The following is a 25,450-nucleotide window of genomic DNA, read 5'->3' on the forward strand; positions in this document are numbered from 1 at the left end:
CGATAAATGACATTGTCAAAAGACCCTTTTTGATAAAGGAAATATTACATTCTTTACATGCTAATTACATAAGCAATAAAAACACTCTTACATTCTGAGAAGAGCCTTATAAAAGGGCCGTGTGAAGAAGGCATCCAACAAATACTGGTGAATTAGTGCAAGACCAAGGATCCTACCACTGAACCGGAACCTGTGAAGGAAAAGCAGGAGATGGCTTACACATCATGGAGCAATTTCTTTCCTTTTTTTTTTTTTTTTTTTTTTGCAGTACGCGGGCCTCTACTGTTGTGGCCTCTCCCATTGCGGAGCACAGGCTCCGGACGCGCAGGCTCAGTGGCCATGGCTCACAGGCCCCACGTGGGATCTTCCCGGACCAGGGCACGAACCCGTGTCCCCTGCATCGGCAGGCGGACTCTCAACCACTGCGCCACCAGGGAAGCCCCATGGGGCAATTTCTGAACGGTTCAATTTGCTCTCAAGAATGCTTTCCAGTTCTAATCATCTAAGTTTGTCCATGAGAGTCTGTGTGCACTGCAGGCTGGGTCTTCATTAGGCTGATAGTCACATCTCCTTGTAGAAGAAATCTGTTTCACTCTGATGTTCAGAGAGATACTGCTCCACTTTCACCCCGTGTCAGTAATGTCCACCATGTAGCACCCTACATGGCCAACATGAATTTCCTGTTAGCATGGCAGTGAAATTTCCCTATATCACTTCTAAGAAACGTTGACAGAATGAGACCAGTGGTGGTGGGGAAAATGTTGTCCCCTTGTAGTTTGCTTGCATAAATATTAGCAGGATTTCTCTAATGCAAACCTAGTGGCAATTCCCTTTTGAGGAAAAGCCCAGTCTCAGAGTGAGAAAGTTCCTATTTCTGTTCTCTCTCAAACCCCTCTCTCGATGATAACTCACAATCCAAGAATTATGCATGTGTACATTTGAGGGAGTTTCCTCATGGGACATTCTGTTCTTTAAAATTTCAGTGCTCAATTCTATACTGAATCACTTCGGAAATTTTACTAAATATATCTGTCACGACTGGGTTTGCTGAGATGTACATGTATTTTCTTTTTCGGAAGTATTCAAGTTTCTAGCTCTTTGAAAGCCTGATGCCTTCCAAAAGTGTAAATCCACACTGAGGTCCATACTATTCATTTGTAATTTTAGTGTTAGGCAACCATTTTAAGATGAATGTCCAGCAGCTTTGTTTTTCTTTATCCACTTACGTTAGTATAACTGCCATAGCTACTCTTAGGAGGACTCCAAATTGTAGTTAAACGGAAGTTAATTTGAAGAATAAGTCCTAAAACTTAATGCCCTCCACCCACCAATATTAACCTCATGACTCAAAGAAATTGTTTCCATGAGTCGTACTCATGTTCTCTTTTTTGTTACTATAGTGAAAATGAACAGGAACAAGCAAACAGGGGTTATAAAGATACTTCAAGTCTATAAATGCAGGCATGTAAAAATAAATGTCATGAAAAGAGTGCAATTCGGGATTTTCAGAATAAATAATTCCCAGATGGGAATCCTAGCCCAGTTTTCCTTGGTTTTGTGTGAGAAATTAGGAAAGGGGCAATTCCTGGCTACAAACTTGAACCAGTCACTAGGGTAAGGGGCCACTGCTGTGACTCCGCACTCCTGCCTGCCTGCCTGCCAGCATTCTCTTCCACCTCCCATTCCTCCAGAGCACCCCATCCTCCCGCCCTCCCTCCCCCTAGAACACCAACAGCCCAGCTGCTCTGCCCCTCCCCCAGTGTTAGCCACTTCCCCAAGGGCTGCTCCCTAAGCTGCCTGACCTCTGGGTCAGGACATTCCCCTACTCACCCCCCACCTGCCCCCGTCAGATCTCAGAGTGGCCCAAAGCTGCAGAGAGGGATTTAGGGTCTTGCTGGGAACCTAACATCACCCGCAACTTTCCTTCAGTGGAAAAAACCTTTTGAATTCTACCCAACTCACTTAAAATTGGTCTTATGGAACATAATCTATTCCTAGCTTGGAGACTGCCTGTATATTAAATTTGACAACACAAACAAGAGTCAAATGAGACAGTTAACTGAAAATATGATTTTCTCCAAGGGAAAAAATGTTTAAAAAAGAAGTGTGGGTTCCTATAAAAACTAATATCACAGAAAATCAGCTGAAGAAAAGCGTTGGAGAAAAAAAATACTTACCATTCATGGTGATTGTCTACAAAAGCAGACATGGGACTTATTTGTACTGTGTATGTGTCATTGGCTGAATATTCAAATAAGCCATAATATGGGTTAAAGAGTTCTCTGGATACCAGGAAGAAAAACTCTCTGGAAGGTCCACTGTAATCCAGCCTTTAAAAAATTCACAAAAAGAACAACCAGTTATTATCTTTTTCTATTTATTAGACACATTTTCTACAGTGCTCAACTTTCTACAGAATACTCCTTAGAAGTCTAATTATCCACACACCAGGACTGTCCAAAACACTGGACAGAATGATCATGATTCCTGATCTCAAACATGTTTTGACCCAAAATAACGTAATGGACATTTATATGGAGCATATCTAAAACTAAAGCTACATATCAGATAATGGATGAGATAGGCAGTATGCTAATAATTTGATTGTATAAATATGCAGAAAAAGGTATATTGAAATGCCCAAAGCCAGGTTATGGGGAGAGAGGGTACAGTGGGAATGCTTTATTTAAGCAGGTTAAACCAGAGGGCATCAGCTACATACATCCATGGGACATGGAGTCCTCATGGATTTCTGAAACACTTTTAAATGGGAAGGAAAGAGACTTTAGTGGATTGGTGAGAGGGCATTACAGATACAAGGCCTCCTAGGGAGATCAGAGGCAAAAGATGGAATGATAGGGTTCACGTGAAAACTTTAAATTATAAAATGCCACGGAAAACTATAAACAAGAAAAGTGAGGGTGTCTAAAGCTTCGTCGGTAAGGTATTTGGAGAAGAGGCTGAAACTCCAGCGCCTGAACTACAGTGTAGATTCCATTTTACTTACAAAGAAATCAGGGTCAAAGTAAATTTTGAGAAATTATTGTGTGAGGTTTGAGGAATGACAAGTGGCCAAAAATGCTGAGAGCAAAAAACACAGCAAGAGGAGTTTGCAATAAAGCAATTTGATATGCTCAATTTAAAATGAAAAATGTAAAGTACATCTACCCTATGATAAAAAGTTTACACAAGGGTTCAAAGACAGGAAGGAATTCTGAAGGGGGAATGAAAGCTACAGATAAGTTGGGGTGGTGGGATTTTATAAGACTTCCTTTGTTCACTCTACTTTTTTTCCTCTTATGGAATTTCCTCCAGTGGGCATTACTGTTTTTTTTTTTTTTTTTTAATGACAAAGAAATCATCTGAGTCTTGGGTGGTGATGGGATTGTGTGAGAGAGAAAAGCATCCTATTATAGGTAGAAGAGGGAGTTGGAATACTAGTAAGAAAAGTGAAATGGCTTTTATATGTCTTAGACAAGAGTTTAATAGAATTTACCTAGAACAGACCTCAGCTGTCCACCTACTTTCTCAATTTTTGCGATACACGCACTGCCATTTCCTTAATATTTCTAGCTTTACTTGCTTTTCCAATGTGGCCTTGTCTTATACAATATTGATGGAATTATGATGTGTTAGCTTTATATCTTTTCTAATACACATTAAAAGAAACACATAAATATTAAAATAAAAAATGTCAGTCTATGTAACAGCTACAATCATTTCACACCTCACCAGTCCACACTGCACTTTAGGAGACGTGAGTGTAGACTGACAAGAAACCTATGTGTACAGAAAAATGCAAACACAGCAGACTCTCAAGGCCAGAGAGGCCTTAAGGTGACATGACAGAACTGCCTTCTGGGGCAGCTGAATATACTGTGGCTACCAGGAACTGTGGGACTATGCTCAGATCACCCTAGGGGGGGCTCCCAAAGCAGCCCTCTGGCTGCCTGCCAGGTACAGTGACGCAGGCTACCCCTCTTGGTGCCGAGACCAAGGCAGCGTCTCGTGGCTTCCTTCCACTGTCCTCGTTGTGGTCTCTGACGCCACCAAGAACAAGTAGAATACTTTTTCCACTTGAACGTTCTTCACATACTTAGAGGTTTTCTTTCAACAAATATTTGAGTGCCTATTATGTTTTGGGTATTAATCTAGATGCTAAAGATGTAAATTTTTTTTCAAAAGTCATTTTCTACAAGAACTCTAAGTTCAGCAGTTTCCATATCCTTGGTCCCTGCCCCCTCCTCACTCATGAACACAGACACTTCTTTCAACCTCCTCTCAATGCAGGGTAGGGAATTCCCTCACCACACTGGTCCTCTGCTCTGGACACTCTCCAAGTGTCAAAGTCTGACCTAAGGGGGCGGTGTCTATGCTGATCACAACACTCAAGGTGTGGTCTCCTTAACAAAAACTTAGAAAGGGCTCTTGACCTCTTTTCCTGGAACTTTTCCCCACTAATGCAGCTTAATGTCACTCTGCCTTGTGGGGCAGTCACTTGACTCTGTTGACTCATCATAAACTAGTCATCAGCTCAAACCTTTCACCTATGCTTCTTTAACCTAGGACTCTCCCATACTGTCTGCACGTTCACTGTATCTTTTTTGTTTTGTTTTTTTGCGGTATGCGGGCCTCTCACTGCTGTGGCCTCTCCTGTTGCGGAGCACAGGCTCCGGACGCACAGGTTCAGCGGCCATGGCTCACGGGCCCAGCCGCTCTGCAGCATGTGGGATCTTCCCGGACCGGGGCACGAACCTGTGTCCCCTGCATCAGCAGGCGGACTCTCAACCACTGCGCCACCAGGGAAGCCCCTCACTGTATCTTTTTAAAACCTAAGTACTAGATGTTATAGTTTTCCTACTAAAATTCACTTTGTGAGACTGAGTTCATGATTCCAGTCTACCTGGATCCCTGTGGATGCAAAACATCTCTAAATTTCCTATCGATGGTGAATTTCAGACCCCTGTGTCTCTTCAGAAACAGAGAATGCCATCAATAGTATCTGAACAGTCATTTCGCCCATCCCCTCATTTCATTGAGAAGACTGGGGCTGAAGGAAATCACTGACTTGTATCAAATGAAAGCTGCACTGGAGGATCCAGGTCTTGACACCAGTTTCCTGATCCCAAGCGTAATGTTCATTACTCCTTACAGCTCACCCTTCAATAAATTTTAAACGCTCATAAGCAAAACAACGTTGCTTATGGCAAACTATGGCCTGAGGGCCAAATCTGGCCCACCCCCTGGCTTTGTAAATAAAGTTTTATTGGAACACAGCCACGCCCATTTGTTTATGTGTTGTCTGGGGCTGCTTTCCTGTTAGGATGGCAGAGTTGAGTAGGTGCAACAGGGAACGTATGGTCTGTAAAGCCTAAAATATTTACTATCTGGCCCTTTACAGAGAAAGTTTGTCAACCCCTGCTACAGAAGAAAGTAGGAGGAAAATGCTGCTTTATTAAAAAACCTGACTTACCCTAAACCCTCTTCTTTAGTGAGGATCACTTCAAGGCAAGATAAAATGACAACGATACCCTCGGGTGTATGCAACCTCCAGGAGAGTTGCACACACCCTAGGGTGAGACTGTGAGTGAGCCTTGGCCTGCGGGGTCCCTGCTCTGCAGAAACCTTCAGACACAATCAAGGCACACGAGGATAAGGGTCACAGACAGCTGAAACATGAGTCAAACACTCTGTGAGTCAGTGTTCTTACAAAGAGACAACTGGTAAAGTAAAATGGGTTTTTAGCTGCTTAAAATTAAACAGTGGCATTCAGTTAGAAACAGCAGGTTTTCACTGAGCTTCAGCTCTCAGTGTTTTAATAATACCACACTTAACAGAGTGTCTTATAATTGTCTGCCTCCCACCAGACACACATCTAAACTGTAACCCTACTGAGGGCAGGGACTATGTCTTTCTCATTTTTGGATCCTGAGTACTTAGCCTGATACACAGGAGGGGATCAGTTTATATTGTTGAATCACTGAGTGGAGCTGTCTGATGCTCTCTAAAGGAAATCAACATAATTTACATTGTTATTTCACATCTAGCAGAGTGAACAGTTTTGCACAAGTCTGCCTTATATTCAATGCATTAATAGCTCATGCCAGTCCTTAAGAGACAACCCGATTAGCAAACACTGTCAGAAATCGCTCAAGTGAATTATGCTTAGAAAGCTTGCTCCTTGCCTTTTCCAAGTCTAACATCTTCTAATATGGTAGAGTTTCTTAAAACAACAAAGATGGACCTCACTGATTGGTTCCTTTTTCATGATGATAACTAAATCTGGCTAAAGATACAATGAATGTCCCCTGAGGAGTTAAGTTGAAAAGTAAAACTCCTTTTTTTCCCAAGAGAGAACAAAGCTAGCAGCTCCTCTAGGAGGGAAATGTATCTTCCTCAACTGCTCAGGCTTTTATCTGCTGTTTTTTTAACTCTAGCAGCACTGATAGAGTCACTCTAAAGCCAAGACAGTTTTTAAAGTTTGATTTGATTATAATCTGAAATTTAGAACCGCGTATCTGAGGGCAGGTTGTTGACTACACATTACATATGTCTACCTAATTCAATAAGACGTGTCCCAGCAGGATACCTTATGCATGCGCTTCCTCTCTTAGCAACCTCTTCCATATAAATAGTTAATATGACTCATATCACAGGGCTCATTTGTTACATTCCTGTTCTGCCAGTTAGGTTGGTTCCACAGCTAAAGACTTGGCATGGAAATAATGAAACTCCGGACAACGGGTGTGTAGCCACGCAACAGCTGCATCTGAGGCCATTTCGGAATAAGCACAGATGTCCTTAGGGTGGCAATGTCGTTTTGAGCCCCATGAAGTGCCGATGAGGCATTTTAAACACCATCCCGTTGCTGGGCTGACACCACCCGAGTTGTTAGTAGCAGCCAGTGTTTGTTAAAATAAATAGTTTTATTCTCCTGTTCTTTATTTTCAACTAAAATTTACCAAGTATTCCAAAGGAAGTAGACTATAAAATGCAAGAGGATGGTGCCATTGGGAAGTCTCACTATCATTTCCTACAAGTTTTCTGGAAGACTCTGCTTTCTTACAAGTTGGTTCAGGCACAGATGGCCTACACACCTGATTCAGCCTCAGATACTTATAGCAGCAAGGCTTTGGTTCTTGAGCCACTGAAGAAGGCCTGATGGGTGAGTAAGGAATTTTGTGAGCAATCAGTATGACAAAGTTTTACCTGGTGACACCAAGCCAAAGCCTAGATACAGAAGCGCCCTTCTCCAGCATGGTAGGGATCAGTTAGGTTATCCTGCAAGTGTCTCTTTTTAGAAGAAAACAAGCAGCACCATAAAGTTTCACTTGAAGCTTTACACATTGCTGAGGAATAAATGATCAAGCCCAGGGCCCCAGACAACCTCTAGATCAGTCAGATGTTAACAGCTGCTGGTTATTTTATAAGCAGGGACCCAAGAAAACCTTTCAGATCTCATCCTCCCTAGTTGCTTTCATCTGTCTAAGTAGAAATATCACAGGAAGAGCGCACCTGTTCTTAAACCCCCAAACTAGAACTGTTTGCACGCATCCCCTCCCTAGTCCAAGTGTGGCTTTGCAAGACAGATGACTAATGTCACATCAATGGCACCTTACATATAATGAACTCATTCTTTCCTAAAGAAAGGTGCCTTTTATAGAGCTGGCCATGGAGAAAAAAAAAAAGGCGAGGCAATCACAGTGTAAACATCCTCTCTTTATCCAGGCCATTATTTCCTTACTTGTTTTGGGTACTAAGAAGTGAATGTACACCTGAAACTAACACAATATTGTAAATCAATTGTACTTCAATAAAAAAAAATAAAAAGAAGTGAATGGCCCCAAATGTCCCATCAGAACACAACAGTCTGCCTAGCTAAGTTTTGACACCACACATTTAGAAGAAAATAATACACTAGAGAATATGCGGTATTCTACTGGCTCCCTTCCTAAAGAAGCAACTTCTAGGCGGACAGAAGCACAACAGAAAGAGGCAACTAGAGTATGCAATTTCCCACCACATTCAGTCAAGATGACTCAGTTTCCAAGCTCTTCCACCACTGCTGTCTTCTCCTCTTCCCCACTTTGGAAGAGCAGATAACCAAATTAAGTTGGGTAGAGATTTTAATGACTAGAACAAAATCTTCAGCGCTGACCAAATTAAATCAGTGTTTTGCTTAGAAACCGTCTGCTTTTCAGAAAAAAGCCAAGCATAACATGAAGCATTATTTTAGCGAGATATAATAATTAGCTGTCAACTAGTATATTTACATTAATAGATTCTAGATTTATTTTTGTATTTTTAATTGAATACAGGCATCTCTACTATTCTGGGGTTAATTCTACCTCACATGGAATTTGTAGTCGTCCTGTAAATTTATGACTATAACATTTCCCATCATTTCTCTTGACTCAGCTCTTCCATTTCAGGAACAACCTATATATCATGTGTCAAGACCTACGCAAAGAAACATCTTAGATAAAGCAGAGCTGCAGTCTCTGAGTGAATCTGCTAATTCACACCTTTTTGGAGGGCAGGCAGACGCATTATTCTTAAAAATAAATCCTTTTCTCTTTATGCCCTCACTAATCTATTATAAATAAAGACCCTGATTATGACAGGTAGAAAATACAATCAGTGAGATGGTATCAATAAGAATTGCAAAGTATTATTCCCTCACAGATAACAAAGTTGACTTTAGCAACACAAAATAATACTCTATACATACCAATCAATACCTCTACTAATTCCTTCCACAGAATGAACTGTATCTATATACTTATTACTCTCCTGACCTCAAGTGCAGAAGGAAGTATACACATACCAAAAATTACCCTGGTGGCAATCACTCATCAGACAGCAAAGAAATAAGAAAAGTTGTTCAGGGAAACATTCTCTAAATCTCCCCAAATCCTGACTCTATGCTTTCTTTAATAAATGTTCTATTTTAGATTAGTTTTTGATGTATAGAAAAGTTACAAAGACAGTAGGGAGAATTCTTATATACCTCACACTCAAGTTTCCCTCTTATCAACATCTTACATAAGTACAGTACATTTGTTACAAAATGAACTGATACTGATACATTATTAACTAAAACCTATACTTTAGTCAGATTTCTTTCGTTTTTGCTTAATGTCCCTTTACTGATCCAGGATCCCATTCAGGATACCACATTACATTTAATTGCCATGTTTCCTTAGGTTCATCTTGGCTGTGACAGTTTCTTAGATGCTTTTGGTTTTTGATGACCTTGACAGTTTTAAGGGGCACTGATAAGGTAATCTTGTAGAATGTTCCTCAATTTGGATTTATCTGATGTCTTCTCCTGATTAGACTGGTGTTACATGTTTTTGGGAGGAAGACAGTAGAGTGTCATTCTCATCACATCATACCAAGGGTACATACTATCAACAGGATATATCACTGTTGATTTTAGATTTTAGCCTTGATCACCTGGCTGTGTGTTTGTCAGGCTTCTCCACTGTAGACTTAACTTCTTTTTCCCCCTTTCATACTGTATTATTTGGAAGAAAGTCACTATGTGCAACTCACAATTAAGGAGCAGGGAATTATGCAGAATTATTTGGAAATCTGCACAAATTTGTCTATTGTTATTTATTTATTTATTCAATTGTGTATTTATATCAGTATATAGATATTTATTTTATTTATATCAGTATATAGATATTTATTTTATACTTTGGGGTTCTAATCCAATACTACTTTATTTTTTTGCTCCAATTATTCCACCTTTGACCACTGGCAGCTCTTTCAGTTGGTTCTTGTGTCCCTTTGACATCACTGTGAGCTGTCTGAGCTCCTCTATACTTTCTGGCACAAGATGCTTCAGGTGCTGTCTTGTATATTTCCTGCCCCAGTCCTAGAATCACCCATTTCTCCAAGGAGCCCTAGTCCCTTTTATTGAAGAATGATATTGCAAGCCAACATCTGGGCACTAGGCATATACATTTTTTAATACCTATTACTAGAGCTAGACATGAAGAACTTACAAAATGACACATTTTGAGGGCATTAAAATTAATGAAGGAAAAGTGACCAGAAAACTTTCAGCTCCATTTCACAATTCCATAGAAAAACCTAGGTAGCTTTTCTCTTTGGGTATTTATTATAATTCAGAAAGAAATTGTTATGATCCTTAATTTTAATGTAGTAAGATGACAAAGGCTAAAATAACTTCTTAATTTTATGTTGTTTTGAGGTTTCAATTTTTTAGCAAGCATACTGCGTTAATCTTTCAAAATAGTATTATGTATTCCCAATGCCTTAATAGCAAAATAAAGTCTATATCTAACAATCTATATGTATGATACTGACATGATAAAGCCATGAGACCAGAAGTTATCTGGCCCCATTCCAGTTTCAAAAAACCATATGCAGAGGGGCCTGATTAAGAGATTGTCCCTGAGGGCTGAGGTCACACCTCAAAATATCCTCCCTCTTATTTTCCTTCTAGGGTTACAGGAAGAAGACAAGAAATGGAGGCAGGAAACATTTGGACATTAGTGGCAATTAAATAAGGTTTCAGGCCCCACTCTGCCTGGGCCTCCTCCTAGGAATGGATGTCAGTCCAGACCATGGGGAGACAGCTTTAGGATGACCAAGCATGATAGCATCTGTTCTATTCAAACCTAAGTACCAGGGTTTCCAAAGACGCTTGCCTACATCTCTGAGATCTCAACAAACTGTGGTCCAACAAAGAAGAAAGGCAGCTGGAGTTCTGGGGGAGGAAAAGTATTCTCATCCAAACCAGACTAGTTATGTAAGGAAATACCTGGAATCCCATGCATACCTGTGATTAGGCTAAAAACATTTGCCTTCATTTTCAATTGCCCACCTGCATCTTTAAGGCAACTAACAAAAGCTAGAACCATTAAGGCTTGTCAGCAACAAAAGGCTCAAGTCTCAGGCAAGCTTCTCAAACTTTGTCACATTATATTGTTTTCCCATGTAGTATTTCACCTTAATCTAGTCACAGCCGGGAGACTATACAACACTATATGTGACAAGAGAAGTTATCAGTCACTAGCCGGAATAGTGAAAAGATCCATGGGTAGCAAAAAATTCAGACAGATCAGAGTTCAGGAGTTTTGCCTAAATCCCAGTGCTGGTCTAAGAATCCTGGATGGAAGACAAGAGGCCTAATTTTAAATCTCAATTTTACTATTATCTAGTTCTACTAGCACATGTGAATTATTTTATACTTAAAAAAATGTTCTTTTGCGGTACGCGGGCCTCTCACTGTTGTGGCCTCTCCCGTTGCGGAGCACAGGCTCTGGGTGCGCAGGCTCAGCGGCCATGGCTCACGGGCCCAGCTGCTCCGCGGCATGTGGGATCTTCCCGGACTGGGGGGCACGAACCCGTGTCCCCTGCATCGGCAGGCGGACTCTCAGCCACTGCGCCACCAGGGAAGGCCTATTTTATACTTTGACAGCTCCATTTCATTAACCATAAACCAAATGGCTGAATTTGTTGAATATTATTGCTACGATTCCATAATCTAATATACTTTATTCCTGGGCAAGACTGAGAGAGGTAGCCTTAACATGATCCAAATTAACAGCAGTTAAGGAGTTAAAGAGAAGACAACCCGAGTTCAGACAATCACGTGGTATTTTTAAAATTCACTCTAGTGATGTCTACAAAGAAGGTGCTGAGACTCCAAACCTAAACCTGAAATGAGGAAAGAGTAAGGGGTCTAGGAGAGATGAGAGCTTTCATCTTCTGAAGAGTCATAAAACCACCGTTATGCCTATTTGAATGCAATAAACACCGTGTAGGAGTCTTTACTCATTCATTTCCTAACCCCTATCTCTATGAGCACACTCATGGAATAGTCATACAAGGCTAGACTCTGTTTATGGCAGGTAGTTATTTTGGTAGGTGTGCCAAAGAAAGAGAAAAAGTGGGGACAGAGAAATAAGAACCAAGGCCCAAGAGATACTGCTGGGGAGATTTCCAGGTAGAACAGAAGGATTCTTCTTTTTTCCTCTTTTTAAAATTGAAGTACAGTTGACATACAATATCATTTTAGTTGCAGGTATACAACGTAGTGATTCCATAATTTGATACATTGTTAGATGGCCACCACTGTGAGTCTAGTTACCATCTTGTCAGCATACAAAGTTATTACAATGCTATTGACTACATTCCCTTTGCTGTACATTACATCCTGTGACTTCTTTATTTTACAAATGGAAGTTTGCGCCTCTTAATCCCCTTCTCCTATTTCGCCCATCCTGCATCCTCCCCACGCCCCCTACTCTCTAGCAAACACTAGTTTCTAATTCATGATTCTGAAACTGAGCTTATTTAACAGGTGAAGTACGATTTACTTAGTATTCCTGTGCACATAACAAGATCATAGATGTTAAAATGCAATTCCTTGCTTTTTTTAAATCTCAAAGCCCATGTTTTGAATCCTCTTACACTGTTGGTGAGAATGTATATGGGTACAGCCACTATGGAAAACTGTATGAAGCTTTCTCAAAAACTAAAAATAGAGTTGCCATACGATCCAGCAATCCCACTCCTGGGCATATACCCAAACAAAACTCTAATTCAAAAAAGATACATGTACCCCTACGTTCATAGCAGCACTATTCACAATAGCCAAGGACATGGAAACAACCTAAATGTCCTTCGACACATGAATGGATAGAGAAGATGTGGTACATATATACAATGGAATACTACTCAGCCATAAAAAAGAATGAAATGATGCCATTTGTAGCAACATGGATTGACCCAGAGATTATCATACTAAGTGAAGTAAGTCAGAAAGAGAAAGACAAATACTATATGATATCACTTATATGTGGAATCTAAAAGATGACAGAAATGAATGTATCTACAAAACAGAAACAGACTCACAGACATAGAGAACAGACTTGTGGTTGCCAGGGTGGCGGGGGGTGGGGGGGAGGGAGGGATAGAGTGGGAGGAGCTTGGGGTTAGCAGACGCAAACTATTATATAGAGGATGAATAAACAACAAGATCCTATTGTATAGCACAGGGAACTATATTCAATATCCTGTGATAAACCATAATGGAAAATAATTTTAAAAAGAATGTACATATATGTATAACTGAATCACTGTGCTGTACAGCAGAAATTAACACAACATTGTAAATCAACTATACTTCAATAAAACAAACAAACAAACAAACATGTTTTCCCTTTGAGAGAAAGAGTTACGGAGAGAAGAAACGAAACTAAGTTTCTGCTCTCAAAAATGATCTATAGTTAGAGCTTTTACCAAAGAATTTCTATGTCAAATGATTTAAAAATCAAAGGAAGCTTAAAAAAAAACAAAACTGAAAGGTTTAAGTGTATGAGAACAGCATTTTCCGTCAGAAGGATTTCCTGTTTCAGGCAACCGCAGGGGACGGTGTGGGGAAACATCCTCCGGCAGCCACAGCCTGTGCTTCACAGGCCACTTCTCTGTGTTACTCACCCTTCCTCCCCAACAAATGTGACATACAGCTTATTTCTCTGCAGGTCTTTTCTGGAGTAGCCCATAATCTGATTAAAAGCATCTTCGAGCAAGTGATCTCTTCTGATAATTAACCTGTCCAGAAAAAGACAATTTGAAAAATACAGATTATTTCCTAATCCTTATCTTTCCAGAACTGGGCAGTTGCCATTTAACTTCCACTTACCACAATTAATTAGGGGAAAAGTGGAGTGACTTACTATCATCGCTATCTGCAATAAAGCACACATCTGTCTGTAACTCTTAATAGCATTAACAAAAGTTACAACAGAGAATCATTGGTAAATAGAGCACCCCACCTAAGACCTGTAAAGCCAATGCAAGAGTCCTTTCTGAATGGTCACATCAATTTATCCCAGAAGGAAAATGATTACAAAACAACACACACACACAAAACATTTGTTTAGGAAAGGAAGAGCAACCCTAGGAGGTAATGTTTTAAGCCTGAATGCACTTAGGAATTCAATTCTTAAGTACCTAGAAAGATAACAGTGAGAACAAGAAGGACAAAAAAATTCTCAGTGTCCTCCAAAGCAGTGGAGTTTACTGTTGTGCTTAGTTTTTTGTTTTTTGTTTTTTTTTTTTTTTGCGGTACGCGGGCCTCTCACTGTTGTGGCCTCTCCCGTTGCGGAGCACAGGCTCCGGACGCGCAGGCTCAGCGGCCATGGCTCACGGGCCCAGCCGCTCCGTGGCATGTGGGATCCTCCCGGACCGGGGCACGAACCCGTGTCCCCTGCATCGGCAGGCGTACTCTCAACCACTGCGCCACCAGGGAAGCCCTGTTGTCCTTAGTTTAACTTTAAAATTAAGTGAATCTTGAGATTCCCTAAGTGACAGATACAAATGAATGATACTGGTGGTTGATTAATCTACTTGTGACAATAACAATTTAAGTCACCCTTAAACAGGTGTCAATTTTCCCTTAATGCAAATAGTAATGGAAAGGGAGATGATAGGGAGGCTGAAGGTATGAAAGCTTGATCAGCAAGACCTTAGTAAGTGAAGCTCTGAGAGGTACGGTGTTTGGAGCGGGTTGATGTTTTCGAGGGTGATGAAAGGGGAACCTGTGAGTTCAGATGAGCAAGCCCTGCATGGGGTGCAGTGAGCCGTGTGCCTGTTGGGCTGGGCAATTCTCTCACACATCCGGGTCCCAACGCTTCTGCAGTCAGACCCTCCCTCCTCTGTCCTCTCTCAAGTGGCATAGTGATCTCTAGTGGGGACATGGGACAGGGGTGGAGGTGGGGCTGAAGGGAGTATGCGTAAGTAGGAAGTTCAGATAATTCTAGGCCAAACAACAGGATGATGTGTCAATTTCCCCATTTAAAGGGAGGTGGATAAAGACAGGCAGAAACAACATTCATGACATATTCCGTTGGACAAGTTAAGCTTACTTCACAGAAGGAAACAGAGCTGAGCAGTAGTCCTACACTCAGGTCAGCCCAGGAGACAGTGACGTGCAATACAAGACACGGTGACAGCCTTATATCTAATGAATATGCGATATAAGTCAACCAAGAGGTACTTTTCAGGAGAACAAAATAAATCAGCTTTTAATTTTGCCTTATTTTTATGTGAAACATGGTCGTCTCTTTCCTGTCTGTTTTAAAACCGTAAGTTTAATTGTGCTTAATTCAAGAACTATGTTTTAGATGATCCTGTAATTTGCACATGCCCAGATAATTATGCCGACTAAAACGAAGGCTGGTCATCCCTAATCAATCCATTTCCTACATTCCAAATTGCATCCCATCTTTTCGCCATCTACAAATCCTGGGGTTTGTATTATTTTGACTTACTTTAATTTCCCTGGGCCTTGTCCATATCCTTTAGTCTCTAACTTCCTGTAAAAGTTTCTCAGTTTGGCTTCAAAGTCTCGCTTGTAAGGGGCTGGAGCACGGGCATTGGCACGCTGAGTACCTACAACGAAGCACGAAGAGACAAGGGTGTGGATTTGTGCGATGTCCTTATGTTCATCACATCACCATGAAAAATATTACCATGGGGCTGAGACCACAGTTCACAAGTAAAAGGAGGCAATACTTTTAGGTCCCTGCACTTTTCACCTCTCCAAGTCGAAGGCTATCACAGAGCTTAACCAGGATCTTAAGATGTCTTCTTTGTGGCCTTCAAATCCTGTTTGAAGAGTTACAATGGTGCCCATGTGTTAGTCAAATATGTTCCTCTTTTCAGTCCAAATCAATATGAGTCAAACAGTTACTCATGTCTAATGGTAAGTGTTCAGGGTGGAATATCTTTGCTTACGGCTGAGATGATATCACAGCAAATAGGAAGTTATCGTGTGAAAGTATGTGGTATGCAAAGCAAGAAGAGTGAGTTTCCATACTTGATGAAAAACCTACAACATTATATTTCATACCACAGGGTAGAATAATCTTGATTTGAAAACAGAATTCAGCCATAATTGCAGAAGGCACATGTCTCCTGGTTGTGCAGAGTAAAAATACCGTGATTTGTTGCATTCTTAATACACGCCAAGTACTGTAATTACCTACAGATTATCTAAAGATGTCATGTCATTACATGTCATTCCATGTCATTCCACGGCAAGCATCATTAATAAAATATAAAAGCAACATGGTTTGTGCCTCTTTCCATAGAAAAATCTGGTTTTGTGTCACACTGTGACTAACCAACAAGCGGAGATACAAAACTGATGATGAATATGGGAATCGGCGCCATGACGAAAACACTGGATATTTCCCAAGACATATTTCACAAAACAATAAAAGAAACCAGAAAACAAAAATTGTGATGTCTTGTGCATTACATACCATGTAAGCTCCTTAAATATATCTTTATGCATGAATCAACTACGTGATGATTATTTTTTGCTAACGCTGTGTTAGGTTCAGCAACAGATGCTCAGAATGGATAAGGTCGGGTTGCTGGAGTGGATATCTTGGTTGGGAAGACAGAAATAGAACATATCAAACAACTAGAGAATATTTAAGTCTTAAACTAGATGGTATACAAACTCTAAAGCAGAAGGAACAAAACGATAGCCCTGGGGCTATACCCAGCCCTATAGATTTTGTTTGCCACACAATGTTCTAAAGATTTTAAATTAACTGCCAACATTTAAAAATGAGGAGATTTCAAGAAGAAAAAAAAAAATCCTGATTTCTCGTGAAAGTCAGTTGGGAACTCTTGCAACAACTGGCTTGCATTTCCCTGGGGCTACAGAGGGCAGCTGCCCCATTAGGTGAAGCACGTGCTCTCCACTGTGCCACCGCCACTCAGGGAGGATGCATCTGAGATCAGTGTTATAGAAAAGTAACAGTAAATGAGGATAAGGAGAGATCAAAATGGAGACGACTTTAGGGAGGAGATGTTATTGGAACCAGGCCTTATAAACATGGGAGAACTATAGTCTATACTGGGGCAGGGCAGCAAGAGCTGCAATAAGCATTGCCTGCATGTTCAGAAGACACGGAGGAGACCCCACTAACCTAGAGCAGAGAGGGAGTGCTAGGACGTAAGTAGGAAATTAAATTGGTCAGAAGTTTGGTATGAAATTATGAGAAGAATTTTTAAAGACCTAGCTGAGAAGTGTGAGCGTGATGCAGCAGTGGGAAGCCTTCATAGGTTCTTAAGCAAGGGAATAACAAACAAGTGGTGTTTTATTTCAGAAATGATTTTTGGAGTGGATTAAGGGCGGGAAGGAGGAAAGACCTAGAAGTAGTTGAAGTAATGGAGGCCTGAGGGCACGAGGACTAGCCTGGACTATGGTGACTCAGAGGAAATTTTACAAAATGTGAAATAAGAATTGGTAAGAATAGATAAGTAAGGAAGAGGAGGAAGAGGAAGCTCTCATGGTAATATAAAGTTTTTTTTTTTTTTTTTGCTGTACGCGGGCCTCTCACTGCTATGGCCTCCCCCGTTGCGGAGCACAGGCTCCGGACGCGCAGGCTCAGCGGCCATGGCTCACGGGCCCAGCCGCTCCGTGGCACGTGGGATCCTCCCGGACGGGGGCACGAATCCGTGTCCCCTGCATCGGCAGGCGTACTCTCAACCACTGCGCCACCAGGGAAGCCCAATATAAAGCTTTTTAAACAATAACAATAGCTGTCATTTGTTGTGTCTGCTATGCATTAAGGACCATTCACTTTACAGAGAGGATCTTGGGAAATCCTCACAAGTCTAAGAAGCAGGCATTAGTATTATTACTGTCATCACCACTTTGTAACTAAGGAAACTGAAGTCATATGACAGTGAATAGTAGATTCAGGATCTGAGCCAGGTCTGTCTGATGCTAAAGCAGCATGGGAAATGATGCTGGTGGACAGGAGCATATGAGGCTTTCTACATACTAAGCTGGAGAGGACAGCTGTTCAGGTGGATATACCTTGCAGACACTTGAAAATATAGTACTGGAGTTCCAGTGAGAGATCCGGGCCACACTTGTGGACTAAACGAGTTAGTGTATGTGTGGTGTGGCACTTCGCGCAGTGCCGGCTGCATAAGCAGCCCCATGTAAACGTTAGCTGTTATTGCTATTATCTGCATAGTTGTGAATACTGAACACATGGGGAAATGTACTGAGGTCGGGGAATGGAATTTAATAAAATGGGCTATTGATGAATAATATGTCCAGAGTTCTGTTGGCACAGTTATGAATCTTTTACCCAAACAGCTAAGAGCTATGCCATAAAGGAAACAAATAAACTTGACCTTAAAAGGTCTGGGATGCAGAAGACTCCTAGGCAGTGGTTCTCAATCTTGACTGCACATTAGAATCACTTAGGGAGCTTTTAAAAATCCCAATGTTCAGGCCACAGCCAGGACATATGACATCAGAATCAGTGGGGGTGACACCCAGACATTAGTGTGTCATGCAACTCTCCAGATGATTCCAACGTGCAGCCAAGTCTGAGAACCATTATCTCCCACAAGAAGGTCAAAGGTAACCAATGAAACACCTGGGCATCATCCAGGGACCAACACAGGGGGAATACTTCCCATGTATTTGAAAGGTATCATTTGCAACATGAAGGACCATGATCTGCATGAACTCTGGGCTCCTCTCTTGGATGGCTGAGGGACAAAGCCATGCAGCACAAGTCCAGTTAGAGTGGCAGAATAAAGCTTTTGTTGCTGCAGTCTGAGTAACTGCAGACTACTAAACCCAGACAGCTCAGCAAGCAGCCATAATGAATCAGCTTTCAAGAGCGCGATCATTGATAGGGAAGAGGAAAAACAGGAACAAAAAACCGAAAATCTTTCAGGACTCAAAAGAAACCCGATTCTTTAAGAGTTGACTACTTTTGAAAAACAGCACATATACTATTGCTATATAATTTGAGATGCTTAAAAGGATGCGGCAAATGCCATAACGCATTCCATCAATATCAATACAGACACTTAATAAAAATTAGCTCTGACTCCTTTTAAGCTCTAGGTAAAGGAATTCAATTACGGAGGCTCTGGAGACAGAAAGTGTTAAATGCAAAAATTCTTTTGCCAATAGTTCTATGATGAAAAAATCATTTACACATTACATCATGATTTAAAAATTACAATAAATTATGCTGTTGGCCCTTGTCAAATTCTTAATGCAAGTCAGGTGCAACTGCCAAGAAAGTCCAGGGCAGAAACAATATTACTTCCACTTTGGAAATAAAACATGATCTTGGAGACTGAGCTCACAGAACTAAGAACCATAACTGTAAGTGAAGTTCTAGAATAGAATTCTCTTATAGAGAGAGTAACGGTCTTAAGAAAGGAAGTCAGATACGAAAAGGTCAATGTTACATATAGGAAGTGATCAAATGAAAGGCTGGTTTTATGGATAGTCAGTATTATGTTAATTATTTATGGGAAAACATTTCAGTAACAGATATTAGACTTTTTAAAAATCATTGCTAGGCAGGCCTAAAGTACTTCCATATAGTGTTACGCTATTTCCACATACTGTTAAAAAACTGCACAATCACATACAAACTAAAGAATTCTACCAGGCAAAGGATTTCTTTTCTAGGTGATACTAGAAAAACCTTGGCATCAAACAGCTAAGTAGTCTGGGTCTTTTTTGATGCTGGGTGTGCCACCCAGAATGCAGAATGCTCAGATGACTTGCTCTTGGTCTGCAATGGAGGGGGATGAGGCTCAGCCTAATTCAGTATGGTTCCAGGCCTAGGTACTGGGATGGCTCAGAAGAGAATTTCTTTTCTGTTCACTTTCTAAAACAGATAAACTCTATGACTTTTTTTTTTTTTTTTTTTTTTTTGCGGTACGCGGGCCTCTCACTGTTGTGGCCTCTCCCGTTGCGGAGCAACAGGCACCGGATGCGCAGGCTCAGCGGCCATGGCTCATGGGCCCAGCCGCTCCGCGGCATGTGGGATCTTCCCACACCGGGGCACGAACCCGTGTCCCCTGCATCGGCAGGCGGACTCTCAACCACTGCGCCACCAGGGAAGCCCTCTATGACATTTTTAAAACAATAATTCCCTGTTAGTGAATGAGAACAAATTATGAGGCATTATAATAATTTCTGGAAAACTCTATCTTATGGAACATAGATCAACAATGGAAATTAAGAAAAAAACCAACCAAACAAACAAAACCTCAAAAAATAGCTGGCACAAAGCACAAGCAAGGAAGTCCTGGCATTTTTGCTTTATTCTCTAAGAGTAATAAAAGGCCCTCAGGTCATTGTTTTGACCTTGTTGATGCTTCCATTTACCTACCATTTATTTATTTGATAATCTGATTTTTCAAATGTTGGCAAATTAAAAGCAATTTATTAAAAGGGGAAAGCTGGAGGGCATGCCAGTGACAGGCATCTTCTGAGAGCGTTAGGGGTGGGAAGCAAGGGAGAGTAACAGCAACAAAAAACACAAAAATAAAAATACCTGTATATTGTGACAGAGGTAGTATTTGGTTTTCCTCCAGTCTCTGGAATCATAACTCCCCCATCCCCACCTACCCAGAAAGCATCCTTCATTTGTACTGTTTGGTTCCTAGATCATCTCTGTGGGGCTTAGCAAAGAGAAGGGATAGAACACTTTTTCTAACAACAAGTATAAAGCTGCTTCAGAGACTGTGGGAAAGGGGAGGGATGGAAGAGGGAGAAGGGAGGGTGGGAGGAAGTCAAAGAAGGAGGAAGGGAGAAGAGGGAGAGAGAGACGCTGAGAGAGAGAGAAAGGGAGGGAGAGAAGGAGGGAGAGATGGAGGGCGAGAGAAAGTGAGGAGGAAAGGAAGGGGGAGGGGAGGGGAGGGGAAGGAAGAGAGAATATTTGTGAAAAGGGCCGATGACATAAGCAGCAGCTGGGATACTAAGACTTCGGAGGAAGAGAGGGGAAAAGAAAGTCCTTAAGGAGGTGCACTGTGTGTTGAGAGAAACAACTGCCCTGAAGACAGCCTTCAGTAAAGACCCACACAGCTCTTCAGTGCTCTCTGGTCTGTTTTACTTCTCTTGAGTGTGATCTGGTGCTCTACTGGCTTCCAGAGTGTCCAGTTCTAGTCAAGTTATAACAGCTCTGTACGCTGATCCCCCCGAACCGTGAAATATCCTCAAGGCACTGTGTCTAGGGAAGCAGGGAGAAGTATAATGTATTTATGAAAGAGTCTCAGCAAATGGTGGGTTAAACAAATTCTCAGATGACTAATGTCACAGCTTTGGTCACGTGGAAAATTCACATAAGTAAGCACGTCTCCAACAATATTAGATAAATTAGGTGTTCTTGCATTTCAATTCCTAGAAATGTACAGCTACAAAAAGTCCTTAAATAAAATTCTGGATCCTATATTTGGCATAATAAACCATATGGTAATTGGAAAGATCTTTTCCTTCTGGCATAGCTAAGGTTGGGACTGGCATTATAATGGTCCTAGAAAAACAAACCTTCACATTCCAAAATTTTGACAAATTTTAGGTGAGCACTCTAACAGCTGCAAAAAGCAGCGAGTCCAAGTTTCCAAAGCCCCTCTCTCTCCTGCACTTGAAAAGACATGTAAATGGGCTTGGAATGGGGAAAAGTATGGAAAGTTTAGCAGGTTCCTGGGTGTTCTGAAAGAAGATCATTAAAATTTATGATTGTCGTAATTTTTCCAATATTATTCTCATACCACTAAAAGGGATGAAATTCTAGTCACAAGAAGGAGGATCAGACAACTTGAAAAAATCTGTTAGAAATGTTTTCATAAGAACTTTAGGAGTACTGGTAGAAGAGGCTATTTTACTCAAAGAAACAGAAGATTCCTCCACAGGGTAAATAAGGCTAGTCCTGCCCTTGTTTCATGTGGTTTTAGTTATAGTTACTTCCATTGATATCAGGCAGTACATCCCGATTTCAAGATCAAATAAAGTCCACTGAAATAGAGTAGGCCAAAAATATGGAGATGATTCTTCCTGAAAATTAAAACCACCACAAACACTGCTAGCAATTTAAATATATTTGGGTTAGACATGTCTTTGGAAAACGTTTAACTCTCAATCTGCTTCCAGAATGCATTTATTACCACCATGGGTTAGTTATGTACATTTGTGATGCTACATGAAAAGAAGAAACTTAGTCACCATTTAGAATGTTCACAGAGTCTCAAGTCCAGCCTGTCACCGAGAGCACATGCCTTTGCAGGGCTCAGAAGGGAAAGAATCCGGTGATCTACTTTTGCTCTAGGAGGAGGGGCCACAGAAAAGGTCTGGAAAAGAGAGCTTTGACTGGGATGAGCAATACTCCACAGAGCTTCATTCCTTTAGCCATAAAGCTGAAGGGACAACCCATTTCAACCCCCTCGTAGGTTCTAGCTACGATTAAGGCCAGTCAGAATGATTAAATATCTAGGCAGTCAGTTCTGCAAACATGATATAGATTTATATGTATCAATTATTAGTAGTTCAAATATTGACAAATCAGACTTCTCAGATTTCCAGAAAGAGAGAAAAAGGGATAAACTAACATTTATTGGATGCTTGACATGTTTTAGGTACCAGGTGAGGCATTCTCCTCCAAATAACCATGGGAGGTGATTACTATCATTCTCATTTTAAGGAGAAAGAAATTCAAATTCAGGAAAGGAAGTAAACTGCCCAAAGTCACACACAGTTGGTAAATGACCAGTTGGTAAATGACTGTGAATTCCATTAATTTTTCCCCTACACCTTTACACTTACCCATAGAGCCATATACTTATTTTCTTTTCATCCTGTATCATCAAAATAGGTGTCCCTACTTTGTTCCAAAGTTGACCTGTGCTTTGCCTCCAGTGTTCTGCCTTCCCACGGGCCTGTGCTGTGCTGACTGCTGCTTCTTCGCCCCATTCAACAAACCACTTTCCTTCCACCCACATTATCTGACCTCCGCACACACATGCTCAACTTCCCCATCCTAAAATCCCTTCCTTAATTCCTCTTCTCCTTCTAAGTACTGCCTTATTTTGCTTCACTTCCATATTTCATGAAGAGAGTATTTTTCATGCCTGTTTTCTACTTTACAACTTCTAGCATCCTGTAACTGGTAACATTCCAGTTCATGACCTATTAATTCATAGAAACTGCTTTGGCAAAGGCCACATATAACTTCATGATTTTCAAATCTAATGGCCTCTTCTCAGGCCTCATCCTTCTTGACTCCTTTGAACACCTGGCCCTGTTGGCCACTCCTTCCTTCTTGAAACATAGCTTCCCCGAAAAGACTTTCCTAATTCTCTTCCAAAATCCACTGGCTCTCTCACTTTCACTTGCACCCTCAGCCCCTCCCTTAAATATTGGAGTTGCTCATGTCACCATCCCCTATTTTCTCTTCTTTTCACTGACCTGTCCTCCCTACTTCCTCTGTCTACCCAATGGGCTTCAACTGCCGCCAGCACGTCTGTATTCCCAGCTGCTAACCTCCCCTGAGCTCCAAGACTCTGTTTCCAGTTGTCTTCGGGTTTCCGTCTCCAGTTGGATGGCCCAAAGATTCTTCAGCAAAACATGTCTCAAACCAGCCTTTCACCTCTCCCCTCCAGTCTAACCTTTTTCCTTTCTTGGTAGATGCTGTTACCATCTGTCTAGCAGTCTATGTGGTGAGAACCTTAGAATTTGCCTTGACTCTTCCCTACTTGGACTTAAAGTTCCAGAATCTCTACATCCAACATAGCCTTTGAATTAACTCCCTTTTCTCTATCACTGTTAGTCCAGCCCTTATCATGTCACCTGGGTTAATGCAACAGCCTCCCAGATGGTTTCTCTAACTTTAGTCTCTCGTCTTCTAATACATCCTCCACATGGCCACCAAACTGAACTTTATAAAACAGGATATTCCTGTTTGTAAATTTTCAGTGGCTCCACATGGAGTACAAAGTAACACTTCAGTGGCCAACCAACTCTAGCTTATCTTTCCAACCTGCGCTTTGAGAACTTGCCTTTACTTGTATCTATTAATTTGTCCTAAACTACTTTCATGCTTCTATGGCTTAGCTCATGCTACTCCTTAGAATGTCCTCGTTCCTTTGGTCCACCTGGTAAAATCCTATTCATCATTCTTCAAGGCTTCCCTTTATACCTTTCCCCAAACACCCCACCCCCATCTTGAATGAAGAATTGTTCCCACACATTTCTTCATTATAGGACTAAACACAGAGCTTTTGGAGTCACTTGTTGACTTACTGCCCCACCGTGAATTTTCAAAGGCAGAGACTGTATTATTCATCTTTGTAGAACCAGGGTCTAATTCAGGGCTTGGATCATAGCTGGATACTCAATAAATCTCTATTAAATGAACAAATTAATAGACCTTTTTCTGTTTGCCGTATTCAGTTAGGCTGCAGCTTCACTATGATGCCAATATATGAAAACAGGTGTTATATATCAGAGAACACAGAGCAGCTTTTAATGACACATACGGAGTTTGGATTTCTATTAAAATAGTTTTAAATTCTGATAACTGCTACAGTGTGAACTATATATGGCTTATAATAAGGATAAATAGAGCTGATGTTCTGTCAACATCATGACTACTTTCCTTAAAAAATAACTCCTTTGCTAAGCTGCATTATCTACTATTTATTCATTCCTCCATGCATTCCTCCATTCACACCATACCCCTTTCAAAAAGAATTTAAACTTAAAATTTTTAGTTTATTTCATCTATCAGCATGTTCTACCTGCCCATGTATCTCTGGTCTTCCTATCTAATGCAGTTAGTAACTACTGAAGGGAAAAAAATTATCCAAGACCATTAAACTCACTAATTCTAATTCTATAATATTTCTTGAAAATAGAGATTTCTCTTTATTATTCATTGAATCAATCTCCTAACTAGAACTTTTTAAATCCAAAAAGCTAACATAGCATTTTGTGCCCTAATATTTTCCAAGATATATTAGGCACTACATAACATAATGAAAAGTAAATTCTACATCTGAGTATTTCATACTGCTGACATTTATCCTATTTTGGAATGTCATTATTTTCCTGTCAAAATAAATCCCCATGGAAACAAGCCCGTTTTAAGAGACAGGAAGTACCACAGAATATGTACCTGTGCTAACAGTACAGATGTACCCAAAGTGTTCCCTTACTGTCCTTTATGAGGACAGAACATGTGACTTCAGGGCTCACTCCTCAGAGAAATTGCATGCAGCCGGTGGACTCACCTGGTGAGTTCTGGGGAGAGGACACAGGAGAGCCACGTGGGGACTGACAGTAGCTGGGATGGAGTAAGGCATGTGGAGGCACATATGACATTATCTCTTCTTCAAATAAACTGGGGAAAGACAAGAAATAAAATGCATACTTTAGCCAAAGAGGTGGGTAAATGCCTTGTTTCCGCAATGAGTAAGTCGATCTCTCGCTCTGACCAATTCCATCTGAGGTCCACTTCACGTCCTAAAGAAAGCACCTGTCCCCCTTCTCCTGCAGGTAATTAGTGGGACAAAAACAGGTGGCTCTTGCATCTTTTGTGAAACCTGTGGTTATTTGCCT

The 25,450-nt window shown here is 41.0% G+C and overlaps 1 protein-coding gene across 1 annotated transcript in view; it reads right to left on the bottom strand.

The window, feature by feature from the left end:
- Positions 1–25,450, bottom strand: part of HECW2 (HECT, C2 and WW domain containing E3 ubiquitin protein ligase 2) — a 129,271-nt gene that overhangs the window by 26,672 nt on the left and 77,149 nt on the right. The window contains exons 11-15 of the mRNA XM_082841909.1: positions 25,123–25,232; positions 15,318–15,438; positions 13,483–13,596; positions 2,178–2,330; positions 92–190 (exon numbers count right to left, since the gene is read on the bottom strand). Coding sequence (XP_082698035.1) covers positions 92–190; positions 2,178–2,330; positions 13,483–13,596; positions 15,318–15,438; positions 25,123–25,232 — 597 coding nt within the window. The remainder of the gene's footprint in view (positions 1–91; positions 191–2,177; positions 2,331–13,482; positions 13,597–15,317; positions 15,439–25,122; positions 25,233–25,450) is intronic.

The sequence above is a fragment of the Leucopleurus acutus genome, assembly GCF_964270905.1.
Source record: "Leucopleurus acutus genome assembly, chromosome: 6".
Taxonomy (NCBI): Eukaryota; Metazoa; Chordata; class Mammalia; order Artiodactyla; family Delphinidae; genus Leucopleurus; species Leucopleurus acutus.